Source organism: Aythya ferina (genome assembly GCF_964211825.1).
Source record: "Aythya ferina genome assembly, contig: HAP1_SCAFFOLD_37, whole genome shotgun sequence".
Classification (NCBI taxonomy): domain Eukaryota; kingdom Metazoa; phylum Chordata; class Aves; order Anseriformes; family Anatidae; genus Aythya; species Aythya ferina.
The window spans coordinates 546,587-569,011 of record NW_028181461.1 but is presented as its reverse complement, the minus strand read 5'-3'; the positions used below and the strand labels follow the sequence as shown (position 1 = coordinate 569,011).

General features: G+C 49.7%; 2 protein-coding genes and 1 pseudogene across 3 annotated transcripts in view; 1 reads left to right on the top strand and 2 right to left on the bottom strand.

Moving 5' to 3' along the window:
• The window catches only part of LOC311428217 (antigen WC1.1-like), a 197,570-nt gene extending 195,509 nt beyond the window's left edge, over nt 1-2,061 (bottom strand). The window contains exons 1-2 of the mRNA XM_084539750.1: nt 1,962-2,061; nt 981-1,295 (exon numbers count right to left, since the gene is read on the bottom strand). Of these exons, the coding sequence (XP_084395876.1) occupies nt 981-1,295; nt 1,962-2,028 (382 nt within the window). The 5' untranslated portion in view covers nt 2,029-2,061. The remainder of the gene's footprint in view (nt 1-980; nt 1,296-1,961) is intronic.
• A 5,715-nt stretch (nt 2,062-7,776) lies between these two features.
• Nucleotides 7,777-8,728, bottom strand: LOC311428244 (olfactory receptor 14C36-like; annotated as a pseudogene). Its single transcript has one exon. The product of its transcript is annotated as an olfactory receptor 14C36-like (transcript).
• Nucleotides 8,729-20,666: 11,938 nt separating this feature from the next.
• LOC311428243 (olfactory receptor 14C36-like) lies at nt 20,667-21,623 on the top strand (the record flags this gene model as incomplete). Its single annotated transcript, XM_084539780.1, has 1 exon — nt 20,667-21,623. One exon carries the CDS (start codon nt 20,667-20,669, stop codon nt 21,621-21,623), a length of 957 nt encoding a protein of 318 aa, XP_084395906.1.
• Between the last annotated feature and the right edge of the window lie 802 nt (nt 21,624-22,425).

The following is a 22,425-nucleotide window of genomic DNA, read 5'->3' as shown; positions in this document are numbered from 1 at the left end:
CTGCCTGCAATGAAACACGCACAGCATGTGGGCCCAGCGAAATGGGCCCAAGCACTGGGGGCTGCTGCAGCTGGCTCTGTCCCACCGGGCTCAGGCCAGGCTGAGGAACCCCTTGGAGTTGCCAGAAAAGCCCCCTGTTCCCAGGGGCTCCTGGGGCTCTTGGGGAACTGCTGTTACATGGGGCACATCTGGGGAGCAGGTAAAGGGGGGTCCTCAGGCAGGGAGAGTGTGTGTCGCTAATCATTCACAACCCCAGCCACCAGCCACACATGGAGAAAAAGTGCAGGCAGAGAGCAGCCCTGGGTTGATACGAGCTCTCGGTATGAGTGCAGACACCGAGGAGAGACAGGAGGTGCTGGCACAGCCCCTGGGGCACAGGGCAGGCAGGAGAGGCTGGGCAGTGGGTCAGCATAGCCTAGAGGGGCCGTGTCCCTGGAGGCTGGTTCTCATGGGGTGACCCTGGGACAGGAACAGGGTGCCATTTGCCACCCTGCTCCTCTGCTCAAGCCCAGTGCTCCTGCCCTCTGAGCAGCCTCTCTGCTTTGGCCGACATTCTCTTGTCTGCTCGGGGTACAACCCAAAAGTCCTGGGCCATTGCACGCCCTTCCCTGAGGCTGCTGGTGGCTGGGGGAGCTGCTCTAGATTCCCCCGGCATAGGGACCAGCCTGCCAGACAGGGCCTGGGTGAATGGGAGGAGAAAGATGGGAACGAGGCAACACAATGGGGAAGGGTGAGGGCTTTCCTCTCCCAGCCCCGGGCACCTCCCCAGGGTTGGCTACTCCAGCTTCAGGGCGAGGCTCAGTGTGCTCCCACTGGGCTTTCCCCAGGGACTAGGGACACCAGCAGTGACAAACCCAGCTCAGAGTGCAACTTGACACACAGAGCCATGTTCTGGTGTCCACTTGTTGCTTCCTGAGGTCACAGCCACGTCCCTTAGAAGTGTCCTCATCCCAGAGATAGGGAACAAGTTCAGTCCTTACCTGAGCATGTCACTCCAGCATCCCGCTTGTGAGTGCAGTCAGATAACCTCTCTTTTAAATACTTGCAGTTAGTCAGGGCAGACTCCATGCCATTACAGTGAATAGGATTCACCCAAATGGAACCAGATCCTGGCCCAAAGTGTGCTTTCTGATGAGCTTCAAGGGCAACCCCACAGCCCAGCTGCCTACAAACCACTGCAGCATCGGACATGTCCCAGGAGTCACCACAGACGGTCACCCATTGGCCCTGGAGTTTCACCTCCACTCTCCCAGCACAGCGTCTGCTGCCATCCACCAGCCTCAGCTCCGCAGCCCCTTCAAAAACCAACAGGAGAACGGTCAGAAGAGCTTTGAGCCCCACATTGTGTCTGCGAATGCCCCCAGCCCAGGAAGAGTCACAGGCCCCAGGGTGGGAGCCCTGTCCCCATAGGGTGCCCCTTGGTCATTTGGGACCCAATCCCTCTCCTCCCCATGGGCTATGCTGGGATGAGGGTACCAAGCTCCAGCCCTCCTGGGATATTTGCTGTCCTACAGCCCTCAGCACCTCCTCCCACCCCAGTGTCCCCCTTTCCCTGCTAATGCCCACCCCCACACCACCTCCAGCCCTGCACAGGGCTGCATCTCCTCCCCAGCCCCGTGTCCCTCAAATATCCCCCTGCCCTTGAGCACATTCCATTGCCCATTGTCTGCCACAGGCACCTCCCAAACCCACTATCAAACACAGGACCTCTTGTGTGCCTACAGAGCACAGAGTTGATCACAAGGATATCAACAGTCCACATCCCTTCCCCGTCGCTGCTGTCAGACCTGTGCCTCTCCCACAAAGATAGGCACAGATTAAAGCATGCGACTGGGAGACTGAGAACATCGTCCCTCTCATTTCAGTGGTGCCTGGAAAACAACCCCACTCCCAGAGGGATCCCAATGACCCCACTGGTGCCCACTCACCCAAGGCTATGAAACAGACGAGCTGGCACTTACCTCTGCATGGATGCACCCAGAGGAGCAGCCACAGCACCCAAGGGGATAGGAGTCCTTCTGTCCCCATCCTGAGGGTCCTGTCCTGACAGCAAGGCCCTGCTGATGGAACTTCTGGGGACCCACAGTGAAACGGCGATGATGGGAGGGCAATATATCTGTGCAGATGCTGTCCCAGCTGCAGGAGGAGCCAATCGAAGCAGCAGGCACCTTTTTAGACGTTATCGGCACTTATCTCCCCTCCGACGCAGCCCAGCTCTCCAATGAACTTCTCCAGCGCTCTTCATGACCATATATGAGGGACGGCTCCACTGCGGCTCTCACGTCACTGCGGTGGGACATCATTGTGGGGTAGGGCTGGGTGTGGGGGCAGATGGCTCTGACACCCCTTGCAGCCTGCTGTGGGAGCACGGAGCATCTCCTAAGCTGTAGCATCCAAGAGCCCAAGGTACGATTGTCCGGCTGTCCTTGCGCCATGGAATCCTTGGGTCTGTGCCTGCAGCAGGGCTGTGTCAGGCTGGGAAGGGACCAGCCCCTGCCTCTGCTACAGCCCCCTCTGTGCTGGCAGCAGCAGCTGGGAAAGGCCTTTGGGCAGGGCCAGAGCCCCGTTATGGGGGTGCTGCCTGTCCTGTCCCTCCCCAGGGAGCCTCCTGTGGGGTCCCGGCAGCAGCCAGAGCTGGTCCAGGGCCTGCCCTGGCAGCAGAGCTGCAGCCCAGAGCCTCAGGCGTCTCCCTGGCTCTCAGCGTGTCACCCAGGGGCCGTTATTCCCCGCGGCGGGTCGGGAGCTGGAGCCTGCCTGCCACTGCAGGTGCACAAACCGCAGCCCACGTGACATGGCGCCAGGGCAGGAAGACGGTGGTTTCCTCCTGGCCCCGTGCCCAGGCATGGCCCTGTGGTGCCTCCCAGCCTCCGCACAGCTCCAAGCCCGGCAGAGTCCAAGAAGTGTTGGGACAATGCTCTCAGACGTATAGTTTATTATATATATATATATATATATATATATATATACACACACATATATATATACACACACATATATACATATAGTATTTTTAATGGATCACAAAATTTTATAAATACATACAAAATATATTTTTTACTTATACACTATTATGTTATATTATTATGGATTTCATTAGATTACATGTTATTAATAATATTTTATATATTATTTATATATATAAAAATATATAAATAGATTTTATATTATATATATTTATATATATTTATATATATTTATATATAATAATATTTTATATATTATTTATATATAATATTATTATTTTTATATAATAATATTATTAATAATATTTAATATTTTATATATTTTAATAATATTTTATATTTTAATATTTTATATTTCATATTATATGTTATGTATATTACCAATAATATATATCATATTACATTATGTTATTTGATATATCTTTATATTACATACAGTATTCTAGTATATTATATAGTATTATGTTATATTACACAGTTTATTATATAATAATAATAATTTTATATTTTTTATTTTATTTTATTACCTTAATTTTATACACATTACATATATATAATGTTTATTTTATATATGTATTATACTTTTAAATATTTTTTATTTATTTATAGCTTTTATAATTATTAAATATATATATATATATTTTTGTCTGGTGGCTGGAGTTGGACTCTCTGATCTTCAGTTCTTTCCAACTCGGGATATTTCATTATTCTGACCAACCCAGCTCCAGGTGATGCCATAGCATCTTCACCTGCCATGGGCTTGCTCCTGGCCTGTAGTCAGGCAGCAATGACCTCACAAACACCTACACAATTCTTGGTCTGCCAGCTCCTCAGGCACCAGTGGCCTCACAGGTACAATGCATGGGCCTTGCCCTGACCTATCAGCTAATTGATCACCAATGACCTCCCCACAGACCTACACAAGCCATGTGCTTATTCCTGGCCTCCTGGCTTCTCAGGCACCAGGGTCCTCCCAGCATCGAGCACAGGCCATATTTGCTCTCGGCCTGTCAGCTACTCAGGCACCACTGGCATCGCAAGAATATTCACCTGCCATGGGCCTGCTCATGGCCTATCAGATCTTCAGCTGACAGTGACCTCATAAGCACAGATGATCTATTGGAAGATGTCAGAGTCCCTGCCCATGACAGGGGGTGGGTGCTCATGCTCAGCTGGCTGTTGACCAACATCGCCAGGTGCTTTTCTGTTGGCATCTGTCCAGCCACTCTTCCCCAAGCCTATGCTGCATAGGATTGATATGATCCAAGTGAAGGAGCTGGCACTTAATCATTGTTGAATGTGATGTGATTGGACTCAGTCCATCAATCTAGCCTTTCCAGATGCCTCTGAAAAGCTTTCCTTCCTCAAGAAGTTCAACTGTCCCAACTAACTTGTTATCATCTGCAAATGTATTAGGGGTGTACTTGATCCTCTCAGTCAGATCATCCATCAAAATAGTAAACAAAGCTGGACCCAGTACAGAGGCCTGGGGAATGCCACCCACGACCATCCACCAACTGGATTGATCTCTCTTCACTCAGACTCTTTGAGCATGGCCATCCAGACAGTTCTTCAGCCAGCAAACTGTACACCTGTCCAAGCCATGGGCAGACGGATGGGTTGTCATTCTGCAGGGCTGCTGCTACTGAGTCCACACTGAGAAGATGTAGCTCCTTCCATTAGGCTTTTTGTGATGCCCTGTTCTCAGTCCTTTCAAACCAACTAAGCATGAATTTGGTGCTTGTGATGAGCTGGTTCTCAGCTCATGTTCCAGTTACTTGCTAGCATGTATCATTGTTGTGGAGTTTGTACAGCACTGGCATTCTTGCATTCCCTTTTGTCTCTGTTTGCTTGAGTCTGCATTGTCAATGGTAGTTAGGAATACTGGAGGAGTGGCTGCGGGGAAGCATGAGGTTGCTTCTGTCATGGTGGGACCTCGGTCAGCATTCACAGTGCAGTGACTCAAGCTGTGACACAGACAGGAATTCTATCCTTTGAGGGAATCCCAAAGGTAATTCCTTCTTGAAGGGTGATGCCATCCTGAGTTGTGTCCTTGCCTATGCAGCATCTTTCAAATGGCTGATATAATTTTCTCCTCAGAAGAAAGTCCCTATCATCTCATGATAGGCTGTCTAGAGCTGGGCTCCTCTCCACAGTTCTGACACAGTCTTCTCTTGCAGGGGCTCTCCAAGGGCTGCAGCCTCCTTCAGGCCACATCCACCTGCTCCCACATGGGGTTCTCCATCAGCTGCAGTGTGGAGATCTGCTCCAACATGGTGCACCACAGGTCTCATGGAGAACTTCTCCAACACCTGGAGCATCACCTCACCCTCTTTCTTCACTGGCCTTGGTGTCTGCAGGGTTGTTTTCTCTCACAGTTTCTCCATCTTCTCTCCCAGCTATTCCTTCATGTCATTTTCAACCCCTTTCTTTAAAAAGCTCTCACAGATGTACAAACAGCATTACTCATTGGCTGAGTTTGGCCAGCAGCATGTCCCCTTTGGAGCCAGCTGGAAGTGGCTCTTCTCTAAGAAGGGGCAGCTTCTGGACTCTCCTCACAGACACCAGCCCTGCAGCTGCCCCTGCTACAAAACCCTTTCCATGTATGTCCAATACAACCTCCCACCCGCAAAGTAAAATCAGAGCCCAGACAAGCAGCAGAAGACCCATGAGCTGGCAATGGCAAGGCACATCAAGGCCTTCTAGCAGAGGCAAACCCTGGGAGAACTGCTCTGAGGTTTTTTGGCTCTGCCCTCCATGGATGAGATAAAACAAGGAGGGTTTTGGCAGGGGTTGAGCTATTCCTCACTTGTGCTTAGGTGGGAGGTTAGAAACCAGCCCAGGTGTTTGTACAAAACCCAACACACCCACACACATCCCAGAGCAACAGGGACTGCACTACCACAGGCCACCTCTGCACACCTGTGCATTTCCCTACAGGACACATTGGGTGACACACACCTTGGACGTTCCAGGACCAAGGGATCTCTGCAGAGATACTGTAGCTTGGCTCAGGGCATGCGCTAACTCTGCTCTGGGCTGGAAAGATCCCCAAAGTGCTCAGTGCAGTATTTCCAGCCTGTAGAATTCAAGTAATAGTTAAACAAGCTTTGAAAATGTGCCCCGACACCAACCTGTACAGCCATGGGCTTCCTGCTGCCTCCTCAGACCCTGAATCACAGCTGATCTCAGCAGAACATCCCCACCCATCTCCTCCTTGAGTTCTGTGACCTGACCACATCCATATCATCTCACCTGCCTCCTCCAAGACCAAGCAATTGCTGCAGGACCTCTCAAGCTCTGCCCAGCCTCATGAGGTCGAACTCCTTCAGTTAGGTGACTAGACCACAGGAATGCAGGATTTGGGGCTTAGGTGTTCAGGTTAAGGTTTGGGGATTAGATCTTGCCTTCCAAGGTTAGTGGTTGGGCAGAGTATTAGAGGGAAGCCTGTGTTTACTGCTTTGGTTTCTAGTCTGTGTGTAGTGTAGAGACTATGTTATTTGTTGGGATTTTCTTCAGGGCTCTGTTGAGGAATCATGTCATGGAATTCAGTGCTAAGGATGAAAGGCTGAGGAATAGGGTGAGAATTGAGCTAAGAGTGTATGGTAAGGCCTTATGGATTTAGGATTTGCTAATCCACGCCAGGTGAGGTTTGAGGGTAGGAGTAAGAGTAGTGGATTCCTTGCAGAGAGAGGGATAGCATTTAGATGTAGGGGTAGGGCTTATGGTTACTGCTTAGAAATATTGCGAGGGCTTGACCTGGATGTTTTCCTAGTAAGTGTTGCAGCTCACAGCCTTATCTGAACCCCTCTCACCTCTTCCAGATCTTTCCTTTCTGTTAGCCAAGCCCCTCTTGTCTCCACGAGATTTCCCACCTTTATTCACCCAGCTTTCCCCTGTCCTCACAAAATACATCACCCTGTTGGGGGCAGCTTTCTGAGGGCCTTTGTGACCTCAGAGGCTCTGCCTCCATGCTGTTGGCCAGCCATGTGCTGGGACAGAAGTGACCTCACAGCCAGCATCCACAGTGCTACAAGGAGCTTTTGTGCTCAGGAGGCCTCTTCCCAGCCCAGCCCATGAAACAAATGAGGTCAGTGGCAGTGTCCTTGCTGCAGGAGATGCCCTGACACTCCCCCCCACCCCCACCCCCACCCCAACTTGGCCCTGGAGCTCCTCAGGCAGAACCACTGCACACACTCAGCACACTGCTCTGCTCCCAGGACATCCCATGTCCCACACAGCCTTGCCCCAGCCCAGCACATCTGGGCTGGCCTTAGCAGCCATTCCTGCAGCCCCTGCCCATGATGCCCATAGCCACTGAGCTGGCAGTGCTGCTCTGCAAAGCGAGGGGGCTGTGGTGCATGAGGCCTTGCATTGAACTTGTGTGATTGCATTTTATTACACAGATGCTATGAGAAAGTCTTCACTGACTCACTTAAAGTGTTGTTGCACATTTATACAGCCTCCATATGAGACAGAACAGTTTCATTCATTCATAGTAATGGGGGGAATTAAAATATTTATGTAGGAATGCAATGAACACAAACAGTCATAATGACAATGAAAAGGAAAGAAGGGAAGGGAAGGGAAGGGAAAGGAAGGGAAGGGAAGGGAAGGGAAGGGAAGGGAAGGGAAGGGAAGGGAAGGGAAGGGAAGGGAAGGGAAGGGAAGGGAAGGGAAGGGAAGGGAAGGGAAGGGAAGGGAAGGGAAGGGAAGGGAAGGGAAGGGAAGGGAAGGGAAGGGAAGGGAAGGGAAGGGAAGGGAAGGGAAGGGATAAACATAAGCCTGGAAGGGGATGTACTAGGATTCATTATTAAAGAGTGAAGGGATCTTTATAAGTATTGAAAAATATCCCACATATTTGTTTCCTGACTGCAACCTTGAGCTCCTTGTTCTTCATGCTGTAGATGAGGGGGTTCACTGCTGGAGGCACCACCGAGTACAGCACTGCCAGCAAAAGGTTGAGAAATGGCAAAGAGATGGAGGGGGGCTTCAGGTAGGTAAATATAGCAGTGCTGAGAAACAGGTAGACAACAGCCAGGTGAGGGAGGCATGTGGAAAAGGCTTTGTGCCGGCCCTGTTGTGAGGGGATCCTCAGCACTGACCTGAAGATTTGCACATAGGACAGCACAAGGAAAACAAAACACCCAAATGATAAAAAAACACTAACCACAAGAAGCTCAATTTCCTGGAGGTAGGCATCAGTGCAGGAGAGCTTGAGGATCTGGGGAATTTCACAGAAGAACTGGTCCAGGGCATTGCCTTGGCAGAGGGGGAGGGAAAAGGTATAAGCCATGTACAGCACAGCATAGAGAAAAATACTGCCCCAGGCAGCTGCTGCCATGTTGACACAAATTCTGCTGTCCATTATTTTCCCATAGTGCAGGGGTTTACAGATAGCAACGTAGCGGTCATAGGACATGATGGTAAGGAGAGAAAACTCTGCTGTGAGAAAGACGGCAAACATAAAGACCTGGGTAGCACAACCTGCATAGGAAATGGCCCTTTTGTCCCAGAAGGAATTGGCCATGGCTTTGGGGACAGTGGTGGTAATAGTGCCCAGGTCAATGAGAGAGGTTGAGGAGGAAGAAGTACATGGGGGTGTGGAGGCGGTGATTGCAGGCTATGGCTGTGAGGATGAGGCCGTTGCCCAGGAGGGCAGCCAGGTAGATGCCCAGGAAGAGCCCAAAGTGCAGGAGCTGCAGCTCACGCGCGTCTGAGAACGGCAGGAGGAGGAATTCTGTGGAGAAGCTGCTGTTGGACATTTTCTGCCTCTGGACATGGTTGGCTATCCATGTTGGAAAAGACGTAGACAATTAGGACAGAGTTTTTGAGCAAAACCCACTTCATTTCTCACAGACCCTTTGCACACGCACTTTCATTCTCCCCATCTCAGGATGGTATAGTTACAGCTACCCAGCTGGCAATCTGCTCTCTGTTGGTTGAGTGCACTGTGAGGAACCTGGAGGCTTCCTCACAGAAAGCCCCCCACTTCTGGGGAGATTCCTGTTGGTGGATGGCCTGAGATTTGAGAAGGGAATTTGTAGCCTTGTCCATGTGGGACTAATCTCCAAGGCCAGCATTCAGCATTTATGTTGGCACCCATGGCCATCTGCCTCTGAGACAAGATCACTGGGAGGGATTCTTCCACTTACAATCATAGAATCGTTAAGGTTGGGAAAAACCTCCAACATCATCTGGCCCAACCATTCTCCTATCACCAATATCACCCACTAAACTATGGCCTTAAGTATTACGTCCAAGCTTTCATTAAACACCCCCAGGGACGGTGACTCCAACACCTCCCTGGCAAGCCATTCCCATGCCTGAGCACTCTTTCTGGGAAAAACATTGCTCCTAATTTCCAACTTCCTCTGGTGCAACTTGAGGCAATTCCCCCTCGTCCTACTGCTGGTTATCTGCGCGAAGAGGCTGACCCTCAGCACCCCACAACTTCCTTTCAGGTAGCCATAGAGTCCTTCCTCTTTACCTTCTTCAGTGGCCAAGTGATGGAGCCAGTAACCACTGAGACAAAGCCTGTTCTCACCTCAGCCTGTCCTCTGCTCTTTCTCTCCAGGCGTGAGAACTGGAGAGGGCAGGATGGAGGAAACAGCACTGTCACTGTGCTGTGTGCCCTTGGTGAATTGTACCCATCGTACAGAGAGGCTGTGCAGTAGCTTCATGCTCATTCTTCAGAAGATGGGCTGTGACACGAGGTCATACTGATGCCATTCCATAGGGCTTAGCTTCTCCCACTACACCTGTGCAATGTTCTCAAAGGGGTAACCATCCTTGTCTTCGGGCCGATGTGAAGTGCCCTAAGGATCAGTACTTGCGAAGGCAGAACCAGATCATTTCTCAGTCCTCTTGACTGCCCTGCCAGGAGCTCCACAGGTTAGAAGGGCCCTTTGGCACCTTGTTCTCCTCCAGACACCTCCTCTGCAGGATGCTGAGCACCAGTGTCTGATCCTCAGCTGAACCCCTCCCCACCACTCCAAGGAGCTGACACACCCAAGAGCCCCAGCTGAAGAGAAAGACTGAAACAGGTGGAGGGAAAAGGACAAGCAGCATGACCAAGAGAGGGGAGAGACAGATGAGCAAGCAGAAAGGGGTCGCCCTGCCAAGCCATGCCTGCTGCCTGCCAGGCAGCACCATGGCAGAGCAGTGGCTCTCAGCCCATTGCTGAGCACTGGGACAGGGCACATAACAGGAAAGGAAGATCTGCCTTCTTCTGGGGCTCTGACTACACAGGAGGCAGCTGCTAACCAGGACCCCCCAGCCCAGAGGGCAGCGGCTCTGCTGGGTGGGAGAGGAGAGCTGAGGGGGGTTGCTCAGGGACGGAACCTGCATTGCAGAGGATGGCGGGAGCTGCCTCTATGTCCTCTGCAGCAGGGTTTCTCTTTGCAGTTCCCTCTTTCCCTGCTGATCTCTGCTGCCTGCAGCCGTTCCTGCCAGGAGCTGCTTCTCTGTCGCCACATCTGTGCCCTGCCAGTGCTCCCAGAACCCATCCCATCTGCTGTGCTCAGCTCTGCCCTGCACCCTCTCACTGTGTGCATGTGCTGAACAGCAGGTCACAAAAGCCCTGATGAAACTGGGAAGGTGGTGCTGCTGCGTTATGAAGGACTCTTGGTACTGAATGCCCTTTCTGACGTTCCTCATAAAATCTGGGGTGACATGAAATCTCTACTCTGTACAGCTCTGTTTCCATTCCCATCCTGACGAACCAAAGTGAGGTGAAAGCACAGCTTCAGGAAAGCCTCAGACTTAACCTTCCTTTTAAGAGTCTGCTCTGACATGGTCTGGGGGTGCCATGGAGCTGTGAGCTGCCTAACCCAGGCAGAAGTCTGCAGGTACCAGCAGGACCCTGCCATGCCCTTCCCTGCCCAGGGGCCTCTTTCCACATGCAGCTTCTTCCCGCAGCACCCTGGGCAGCTTCCCAGGCAAGCTGAGTGCTGAGCCTGGCAGGCAGCAGAGGCCCTGCCCCAGCACACAGCCCCTGGGGCACAGCAGGGACCCTGCTCTGCACCACAGCCCTGGCCACCCCTGCCTGCACCCCAGGTGCACAGCCTTCAGCCAGCCCCATATGAATGAACCCCCATGTCCTGTACTTCTGACAGCTGTGCCTGGTTAACCCTACTCTGGAGTATGTCATTTATACAGTAGAGACAATAGAGTCCTTCTGAAAGATCCCATAGGCTGTGGGAAATGTCAGCAAATCTGGAGACGGCACCAGGAACAACAGCTGCATTGCCCTGCAGCCACAGACTTACCCTGTTCAGGGCTGTTAAAATTTCTCCCGCAGTGAGCTCTCAGCATCCCCCCTCCACACTGCCTTTAACATCTCCCTCCCTTCTCTCAGCCACCCTTGTCCCCTGCAGGCAGTGTCCCCAGCCCTGCTGCGCTGTGCAGAGAAGCTGCTCCTGGGCAGAGCTATCTCTCTGTCTCGCTGCCCGCTTGCCAGGAGCTCCCCTTGGGCCCAGGAGCCTGTCCCAGCTCATCAGCACAGGGAGCTCTTGACAAGTCCTTGGACCTCCAGAGGAATCAACTTTGAAACAGGCTGATGCAATCACTGATTTTTTTCTCTCAGCTGGGGATGGTCACTTATTTCCAGTAGTGTGTTTTCCCCTAATTTGAAAGAAGGGTTTGGCGTGAGAGTACTCTTTTCTTGTCCCATTATGAGATCAGACACCCACAAAGTGACAGGGAGGCTGCATCCCATCTCTTCCAAGTGTTTGTTGATATTAAGTGGGAAATTTTTTTACATAAACTGAAATCCCTCTGTGTACATAAGCTACACAACCAATTGCTGGCCTGCAGGATCATTGTATGCTAGAATCCTTTGGGTCTCAATGGACCTTAAAGACCATCTAGTCTCAACCCCCCTGCCATGGGCAGGGAAACTTCTCCTAGGCCAGGTTGCTCAAGGTTCCGTCCACCCTGATCTTTGGCCAGTTTGGTTAGGCTTTGGAACAGGTTGTTCAGGGACGTGGTGAAGTCACCTTCCCTGGGGATGTTTAAGGAAAGCTTCATGCCTGGGACACTGTTCAGAGCGTAATATCGATGGTTGGGTGACGGTTGATTTGGAGGTCTTTTCCAACCTTAATGGTTCTATGATTCTATGAATTGTAGGCCTCCAGGATCTAAGAACCATAGAATGCTTTGGGTTAAGGACATTAAAGACCATCTAGTTCCAGCCCCCTTTTCATGGGTAGGGGCTAATCTCATGAAACCGGGTTTTTCAAGCTCTCATCCACCTTTATGTTGAACACTACCAGGGAGGGGGCACCTACAACTTCTTTGTGTAATCTTTTCCAGTGTCTCACCACCCTTTGTGTGAATAATTTCTTCCTTAGATCTGATCTAAATCTACTCTCTTTTAATTTAAAACTTGTTGTCCTAGCACTACACTCCCTGAAAAAGGGTCTTTCCAGCTCTCTCCTATTTTTCTCCATCTGTTCTGCTAAGGAGGGTGAGGGCGAGAGTGGCTGTGGGGAGCTTGGTTACCTCCTGGGGATAAAGCACAACACATCCAGAGACACAAACATGACCAACAAGTGATAAAGAAGGCAGTGAAGGGAACCAAACATGGTCAGTCACACTGGCTGGTGAGAACATGGGAGAGAGAGAAAACACTTCTTGCAGTCAGGGTATCTGATCAGGGACCTTGTCAGTTGGGAAACCAAGGGAAAAGGGGAAATGCTGGTAAAAGTACATGTCCTAGGAGGACAGCCTGAGGACCCTTTGGCCATCTAGTCTGGAGAAAAGAAGGCTGAGGACTGACCTCATTGCTCTCAACAACTTCCTGAGGGGGGGAAGTGTTGAAGGAGGGGATGATCTCTTCTCTCTTGTAACTGATCACACATGTGGGAATGGCACATAGATGCACCAGGGGACATTCAGATGGGGCATTAGGAAATTTTTCTGTACTTTGAGGGTGATCAAACACTGGAACAGGCTTCCTAGAGACCTGGTTGATGCCCCATGTCTGTCAGTGCTCAAGAGGCATTTGGACAATACCCTCATACATAGTCTCTAATTTTTGTTTAACCCTTAAGAGGAAGTTGTACTAGATGACCTTTGAAGGTCCCTTCCAACTGAACTATTCTGTTCTAATCACTACAGACTTGGCTAAGCCCCATTTGTGTATTGGAAGGCCACAATAATGTCTACTGGAGTCTTCTCAAGGCTAAGCAATCCCAACTTTCTCAGGCTGCCTTCACTGGAGGTGCCCTTCTTGTGCATGGCATACTTTTGTTAGCGGTGTAGTGGGCTGCAGGGAGTGCTTCAGTTAGTTGTCCTTGCTGTGCCAAAGAATAATAAAATGGCTTAGGTTGAATGGAACCTAAAAGATCTTCTTGTTCTGATGTACATGCCTTAAGCAGGCATGCCACCTACTAGATCAGGTTGCCCAGGGCCTTCTCCAGTTTGGCCTTGAACACCTCCAGGGACAGGGGATCCATAGTTTCTTTGCACAACCTCTTCCAGTGACTCACTATCCATGCAGTCAAGAATTTCATCCTAACATCTAGTCTAAATCTATCCTCAGTTACTTGAAGACCTTTCCCCTTGTCCTATCATTATCAACTCGAGTAAAGAGTCCATCTCCATCCTTTTTTAAGAGCCCTTTAAGAACTGAAGGGACACAATGAGGTCTCCTCAGAGCCTTCTCTTCTCCAGACTGAACATCCCCAGCTCTCTCAGCCTTTTTTCACAGGAGAGGAGCTCCAACCCTCTGATCATCTTTGTGGCCCTCCTCTGAACTTGCTCTAACAGGTCCACACCTTTCTTGTGCTGGGGTCCCCAAACCTGAATGGAGTACTCCAGGCGGGACCTCATGAGGGCAGAGTAGAAGGGGACAATCACCTTACTCGGTATGCTGGCCATTCCTCTTTTGATGCAGCCCACGATGCAAACTTCACGATGTTTTGCACACCCCCAACCTACATCTCATTGGGGGCAGGATGAGAAACTGAAACCCTTAATGCTGTGCAGACATGGTTCATCGATATGTGAGTATCTAATATTTAATCTAAATCTACCCTTTTTTACTTGAAAGCCTTTGCCCCTTGTCCTATCACTACATTCCCTGGCAATGAGTCCTTCCCCAGGTTTCCTGTAGGCTCCCTTTATGTACAGGAAGGTTGATGTAAGGTCTCCCCAGAGCCTTCTCTTTTCCAGTAAATAATAATGATAATGATAATGATTGATAATGATAATGATAATGATAATCGTCATCATCATCATCATCATAGTTCTCCCAGTCTCCTCTCTTAGCAGACGTGCTCTAGATCATTTTTGTGGTCCTCCTCTGGTCCTGCTCTACTAAGTCCATGTGTCTACTGAGGTGAGCTGAGACATGAATAAAAAGATAGGCATTTATTTAACTATTTAAGCAACACTAGCAAAATCTGTTTTTGTCTTTTATTGGTGGTATGAGGAACATTGCAAATGGCTAAACATCTGCCTGTCAATGGCAAATGGTGAATAATAAAATAATAAGTTCTGGTTTTTGTTTGTTTGTTGGTTGGTTGTTTTGTTGTTGTCATTGCTTGTGTGCACATCTAGCTGTTAAACTGTCTTTATTCCAGCCCACTTTTTTTTTTTTTTTTTTTTTTTTTTTTTTTTTTTTTTCACTTTTACCTTCAGTTCTTTTCAAAACACCCCACTAGGTAGGAGGAATGAGCTCGTAGCCCTGTGGTGCTTAGCTGACTACCAGGTTTAATCTACCTCGCAACTTTACTGAAGTCAAAGTGTATCGATATCCACTGCTCTGCCCTCTTCTGCCAGGACGGTTATTTCATCAGGGGCATTTCATGTCCCAGTTGGTCAAGAGTGACTTCCCCTACATGAAGATATCCCAACTGCTCGTGATGATATTATTGTTGCTCCTGTGCCTGGAATAGGGTTCCAGGATGAGCTGCTCCATCACCTTTCCTGGGATGGAGTGGAGCCTAAGCAGCCTGCACTTCCCTGGGCCCTCCTCCTTGCCATTCTTGCAGCAAAGATGGACATTTGCTTTCCTCCAGTTTTGGGGCACTTCTGCTAGTCACCAGGATTGATCCAAGATGACCAAGGGTGGCCTTGCAAGGACATCAGCCAGCACCTTCCACTCTCATGGGTGAATCCCATCAGGTCCAATAGAATCACAGAATCTTAGAATGGTTTGGCTTGGAAGGGATTTTATACATCATCCAATTACATCCCCCCTGCCATGGGTAGGGACACCTTCCACTAGATCAGGTTGCTCAAAGCCCCATCCAGCCTGGTCTTGACCAATTCCAGGGATGAGGCATCCACAACTTCTCTGGGCAGTCTGTTCCAGTGCTTCACCCTCCTCAGAGCAAAACATTTCCTCCTTAAATCTAACTGAATCCTACCCTTCTTTAGGTTAAAATCATTACTCCTTGTCCTATCACTATACTCCCTGACAAGGAGTCCCTTCCCAGCCTTTTGTAGGCTTCCTTTAGGTATTGGAGGGCTGCTATACAGTCACCCTGGAGCTCTCTTTCCTCCAGGCTGAACAACCCCAACTCCCTCCCATCTCTCCTCTCCAATAGGAGAGGTGCTTGAGACCCTTAATCATCTTTGTGTACCTCCTCTGCACTCATTCTAATACTTCCATGTCCTTCTTGTGCTGGGGACCCCAGAGATGAATGCAGGACCCCAAGAGAGTTCTCACAAAAGCAGAGCAGAGGGGGAGAATCACCTTCCTTCAGCTGCTGGCCATGCTTTCTTTGATTTAACCCAGGATAATGTTGTTTTTCTGTGCTGCAGGCACACATTGCTGGCTCATATTGAGCTTCTCATCCACCAGCACCCCCATGTCCTTCTCCTCAGGGCTACTTTCGATCCATTCTCTACCCAGCCTGTAAATATTTTTGGGATTGCCCCAGTCCAGATTCAGGACCTTGCACTTGGCCTGACTGAACTTCATGAGGTTCACACAGGTCCACCTCTCAAGTCTGTCAAAGTCCTTCTGGATGGCTTCCCTTCCCTCCAGCATGTTGACTTCTCCACATAGCTTGCTGTCATAAACAAACTTGCTGAAGGTGCATTTGATCCCACTGGCCATGTCACCAACAAAGATGTTAAACAGTGCCAGTCCAATACTGACCTGTGAGGAACACCACTCATTACTGATCTCCACTTGGACATTGAGCCATTGACTGCAACTCTTTGAATGCAACTATCCAGCCAATGCCTTACCCACTGAGTGGTCCACTCGTCAAATCATTGTCCAATTTAGAGACAAGGATATCATGGGGGACAGCATCAAATGATTTCCACAGTTCCAGGTAGATGATGTTAGTCCTTCCTCTATTCGCCAGTTCTGTAACCCTTTTGTAGAAGTCCAGCAGATTTGTCAGATATCACCAGACTTGTCAGGCAATCCATAGACTTGTATATATCCCATTTTGTCAAGTATGCCCTGACCTGATCCACTCCCTCCAAGTGCCCATGCCCCAGACCTTCCTACGTTCTCTGTGACCTGGGATTCCTGAAGGTCAGTCTTGCCAGTAATGACTGAGGTGAAGAAGGAATTCAGTACCTCAACTTTTCCCATGTCTCATTTCAACTGGTATTGGGCCTCATTCAGCAGTGGGTCCACATTTTCTGGAGCCTTCCTTTTGCCACCTTTATACTTTCAGAAGCCCTTCTTACTGTCTTTGAAATCCTTGGCCAAGTTCAATTACAGGTAGGTTATAGCTTTCCTAAACTCACAGGATTCTTCCATGCAGATAGGTGAGGAGGCCAAAGACGGCTCTCCCGATGGTCAAGATTTTGAGCTTGCTATTTGTGAGCTACACTACCCTCCCCTCTGAATCAGCTCCACCATCTCATGGTCGCTGAAGGAAACCATGATGCAATTAGACAAATATGACCTAACTGCTCTCATGGAAACGTGGTGGGATGGTTCACACAACTGGAAGCACTGAGGGTTACAAGCTCTTCAGAAGAGAGAGACAGCGAAGAATGGGAGAAAGTGTTGCCCTGTATGTTAGGGAAAGGATTGATTGCAAAGAGATGCCTCTGAGAAACAACCATGGACAGGTCGAGAGCTTGTAGGCAAAAGTTAAAGACCGCACCAGTAAAAGACACCTTGTGATTGGGGTCTTCTCCAGGTTACCTGATCAAGAAGAGCTTGTGGATGAGGCCTTCATGCTTCAACTACAAGAAGTGCCATGCTCTCATGCTCTCATCCTGATGGGGGAATTCAACTACTCGGGTGTCTGATGGAAAAGCTACAAAACATGTTGTAAGCAATTCAGGAGACACTTAGAGAGCATTGAGGATAAGTTCCCAGTCCAGGTATACAGAGCAACTAGCGAAGTGTTACTGGCACTAGTGCTCACTAGTGCTGACAAACTCATTAAAGAGGTTAAGATTGGAGGCAGTCTGGGCTGCAGTGACAATGTCCTCGTTGAGTTTGTGATCTCAAGGAATGTGGGCCTGGCGAAGAACAAAGTCAGGACCCTGAACTTCTGAAGAGCCAACCTCAAGCTACTTAAAGACCTTGTGGACGAGATCCCCTGGAATACTGTCCCTCGGGACAAAGAAGCTGAACAGAGCTGGCAACTCTTTAAGAATGTTCTCCTTAGAGCTTAGAAACTCTCCATCCTCCTGCATAAGAAAGTGGGCAGGAAGGGCAGACAACTGGGGCAGCTCAGCAAGGACCTGATGGCCAAACTGAGGCACAAGAAGGAAATGCACAGGCAGTGGAAATGGAGACATGTGGCCAGGGAAGAGTACAGGGATGCAGTCCGGATATACAGGGATGGGATCAGGAAAGCCAAGACACAGACAGAACTGAGCTTGGCAAGGGATGCAGAGAATGACAGGAAGGGATTCTAGAGGTACCTTGGCCAGAAAAGAAAGGCAAATGAGAGTGTGTCCCTTCTGACAGATGAGAAGGGTGAACTGGTAATAGCAGATATGGAGAAGGTTAAGGTACTCAACAATATCTTTGCCTTGGTCTTCACTGCCAGCCAGGCTTCCCAAGTCTTTCTTTTCATTGAACCTGTAAATGGAGGCTGAGGGAGTCAAGTCTCACCCGCTGTAAGTGAAGAGCGAGTTTGAGACCACCTGATGAAAGTAAAGACATACAAGTCTATGGGGCCTGATGACTTGCATCCCAGGGTCCTGAAGGAACTGGCTGATGCAGTGGCCAAGATTCTCTCCATCATATTTAAAAAGGTCTGGCAGTCAGGTGACTGGGAAAAGGGAAACATCATTCCCATTTTTAAAAAGGGTAGAAAAAGGACACGGGGAACTACAAACTGATGAGCCCCACCTCTGTGCCTGACAAGATCTTGGGAAAGATCCTCCTGGAAGCAATATCAAGGCAGGTGCAAGAAAAAGAGAAAGAAAGACGTGATCCAAGACAACCAGAATGGCTTCACTAAAGGCAAATCGTGCCTGACCAATCTGCTGGTTTTCTACAATGAACTGACTGCATCAGTTGACAAAAGAAGACTGACCGATGCCATCTACATGGACTTCTGTAAGGCATTTGACATGGTCCCACATGACATCCTGGTCTCCAAATTGGAGAATCCATCCTGGTCCAAATGTCTGGACCAGAAACTTCCCCTCAACATGCTCTAGGAGTCTCTTGAATTGCGTGAATGTTGAACCAATCAGTGGGTAAGGAATTGGCTTGAAGGTCACACCAAGAGAGTGGTGGTCAATGGCTCCATCTCCAAGTTGGAGGCAGGTGAAGATTGGTTTACCTTGGGGGTCTCTCCAAGGACTGGGACTATTGAAAATCTTTATCAATGAAATAGACAGTGGGATTGAGTGCACCATCATCAAGTTTGCAGATGACATCAAGCTGAGAGTGCAGTTGATTGAACAGAAGGAAGAGAAGCCACTCAAAGGGACCTGGACAAGCTTGAGAAGTGGGCCCAATGTTAACATAATGATGTTCAACAAGTCCAAATGCAAGATTCTGCACCTGGACCAGGGCAATCTCAGCCATGAGTACAGACTGGGAGAAGAAATCATTGAGACCAGCTCTGCAGAGAAAGGTCACTCATGGAACAAATACTTTTTCAGATATGAGGTACAATAGTGCTGGAAAAGAGTTTCTTTCCTCCGTGGACGGAAATAATATTAGTGATCGTTTCAGTCTGCTTCAGGCTGGATTCCCCTGGAGGCCCAGGGACTTGTCAAGAGCTCCCTGTGCTGTTAAGCTGGGCCAGCCTCCTGAGGCCAAGGGGAGCTCCTGCCAAGTGGGCAGTGCTGTAGAGAGACAGCTCTGCCCAGGAGCAGCTCCTCTGCACAACGCAGCAGGGCTGGGGGCACTGCCTGCAGGGGACAAAGGTGGCTGAGAGAAGGGAGGGATATGTTAAAGGCAGTGTGGAGGGGGGATGCTGAGAGCTCACTGCGGGAGAAATCTTCACAGCCCTGAACAGGGTAAGTCTCTGGTTGCAGGGCAGCACAACTGTTGTTCCTGGTGCCATCTCCAGATTTGCTGGCAAATCCCACAGCCTGTGGAACTTTCAGGGTGACTCTCAGAGCTTCTTTGAAATAGATGAGAATAACAAGGTCCAAAGCAGGGATTCCCTGCCACAGCTCTCAGAGGGACAGGACTTGAGGGTTCGTTCTTAAAGGGCTGGCTGCAGGCTGTGCAGCCAGGGTGCAGGCAGGGGTGTCCAGGGCTGTGGTGCAGAGCAGGGTCCCTGCTGTGCCCCAGGGGCTGTGCACTGAGGCAGGGCCTCTGCTGCTTGCCAGGCTCAGCACTCAGCCTGCCCAGGGTGCTGTGGGGAGAACCTGTGTGTGGAAGGAGCCCCCTGGCAGGACAGGATCCTGCTGCTGGCTGGAGGCTGCTGCCTGGGGCAGCCTGCTCACGGCACCACAGCACTTCCAGGGCACTTCAGAGTAGACTCCATGAGAGAAAAATCAGAGCAAGGTATTCTTGAAGAGAAGCATTGTGTGCTTTGATATTTCTCCTCTTGCTTTGCTGGGTGGCCTTGGGAAATGGGAGTTTATTTCTACATTACTATGAAGGCACTGAGACCCCAGTTCTTGTTACCTCTTTTTACAATAGAAAAACACCCAGTAAACACAGGGAGTTGTCCCTGAAAATCTGCCTGCAGGTGTCTGCAGGCAGAGCTGAGCACACAGTGGGTGGGACGGGGTCTGTTAGCAATGGCAGGGAGGAGATGTGGGGACAGGGAAGGAGATGCCAGCAGGGACAGCTCCAGGTAGCAGAGACCTGGGCAGGGAGCGAGAGGGAGCTGCTGCCTGAAACACCAAGGGAGGGGGGATTCAGGTACTCCCTGACAGGCCTGCAGTGCAGGCACCTTCTCTGCACAACCCCCTGCTCTCCTCTGCCACCCAGCACAGCCTCTGCCCTCAGGGGCTTTAGGGCATGAGCCACCTCCTCCTCAGCTGGACCTCCAGAAGAAGAGAGGAGCCTGTGTCTTGCAAGGTGATACACCATGATGAGGCTAAGAGTACCTGCCCTGCAGTGTCACTTCCATAGCTGAAATGCAAGCTCAGAGAATGGTGATTTCTGTGAAAGAAGCAGGGGATTTTTTTCAGAGAAGTTTCGGTAACTCGTCTCTGTTTTTCTTTGTTTGTTTGCTTGTTTTTGTTTGTTTGTTTTTGGTTTGTTTTGTTTTGTTTTGTTTTTTGTTTGGTTGGGTTTTATTTTTTTTTATTTTTTATTTTATTTTTTTTTTGTCCCAGAGACAGCAAATGTCCAACAGCAGCTTCCCCACAGAGTTCCTCCTCCTGCCATTCGCAGACACACACGAGCTGCAGCTGCTGCACTTTGGGCTCTTCCTGGGCATCTACCTGGCTGCCCTCCTGGGCAACGGCCGCATCCTCACAGCCGTAGCCTGCGACCACCGCCTCCACACCCCCATGTACTTCTTCCTCCTCAACCTCGCCCTCCTCGACCTGGGCTCCATCTCCACCACTGTTCCCAAAGCCATGGCCAACTACCTCTGGGACACCAGGATCATTTCCTATGCAGGTTGTTCCACCCAGGTCTTTATGTTTGTTGTCTTTGTCACAGCAGAGTTTTCTCTTCTCATCATCATGGCCTATGACCGCTACATTGCCATCTGCAAACCCCTGCACTACAGGACAATAATGGACAGCAGAACTTGTGTCAACATGATAGCAGCTGTCTGGGGCAGTGGCTTTCTCAATGCTGTCCTGCATACTGCCAATACCTTTTCCCTATCATTCTGCCAAGGCAATGCCCTGGACCAGTTCTTCTGTGAAATTCCCCGGATCCTCAAGTTCTCCTGCTCAGACACCTACCTAAGAGAAGTTCAGCTTCTTGTGGTATGTGCCTGTTTATTTTTTGTGTGTTTTGTTTTCCTTGTGCTGTCCTATGTGCAGATCTTCAGAGCAGTGCTGAGGATCCCATCTGAGCAGGGCCGTCACAAAGCCTTTTCCATGTGTCTCCCTCACCTGGCTGTCGTCTCCCTGTTTCTTATTACTGTCACATTTGCCTACCTGAAGCCTCCCTCCATCTTTTCCTCATCCCAAAATCTTTTGTTGGCAGTTCTGTACTCAGTAGTGCCTCCAGCAGTGAACCCCCTCATCTACAGCATGAGGAACCAGGAAATGAAGGATGCAGTTTGGAAAATGATGATCTGGATTTTTTTCAGTACTCATAAAGACCCCTTCACTCTTCAGTAATGAGCCCCAGTACATCCCCTTCCAGGACTGTGTTTTGGTTTTTCTTATTCTTATTCTTCTTATTGTTATCATCACCGTCATCATCATCATCATCACTATGAGTTCTTGTGCGCCTTGCATTCCTACATGTGTTTGCATTTCTCCCATCCCTCCTTCCACTCCACCCCCCGCTATAAATGAATGAACCTATTCTGTCTCATATGGAGGCTGTATAAATGTGCATCTAACACTGTGAGTCAGTGAAGACTCTCTCATGACATCTGTGTAATAAAACAGAATTACCCCAGTGCAATGCCTGAAGTCTGGGCTTTCCTTCCCAAACCACTGCCAAGAATAGGCCCAAATGATTGTTCCCCACAAGGATCTGTTCCTGTTTCAGTTCTGGAGATAATGGCTCATTTTTGCATTGTGACCTGTCAGAGACCAAGGCCTAGATTTAACACTCATCCATGGGTCTCTACTGACAGCAGAGGCAGCAAATGGTCACTGCATTACATAGCCAGGGCTGTTCCCACATGTGACCCGTAGGTGATGAACTTGAGGAGGGGAATCTGGAGCTGCCTGCAGAGACCAAAGTACCTCCAGGGACAGCAGAGCCTGTGACTGCAGCCCTTCAGAAAATGAGAGATCTCCCACTGTGAGCTCAGCCACAGGGAAAGAACTAAAGCCAGGTATTCACTGGGAACCTGTGACTCTGCAGTCTCAGAGAAGAGAGTGGGCATCCAGCAGGCAGAGAGGAGGTGTCGTGGTTTAACCTGGCCGGCAGCTAAACACCACGCAGCCGTTCGCTCACCCTCCCCCT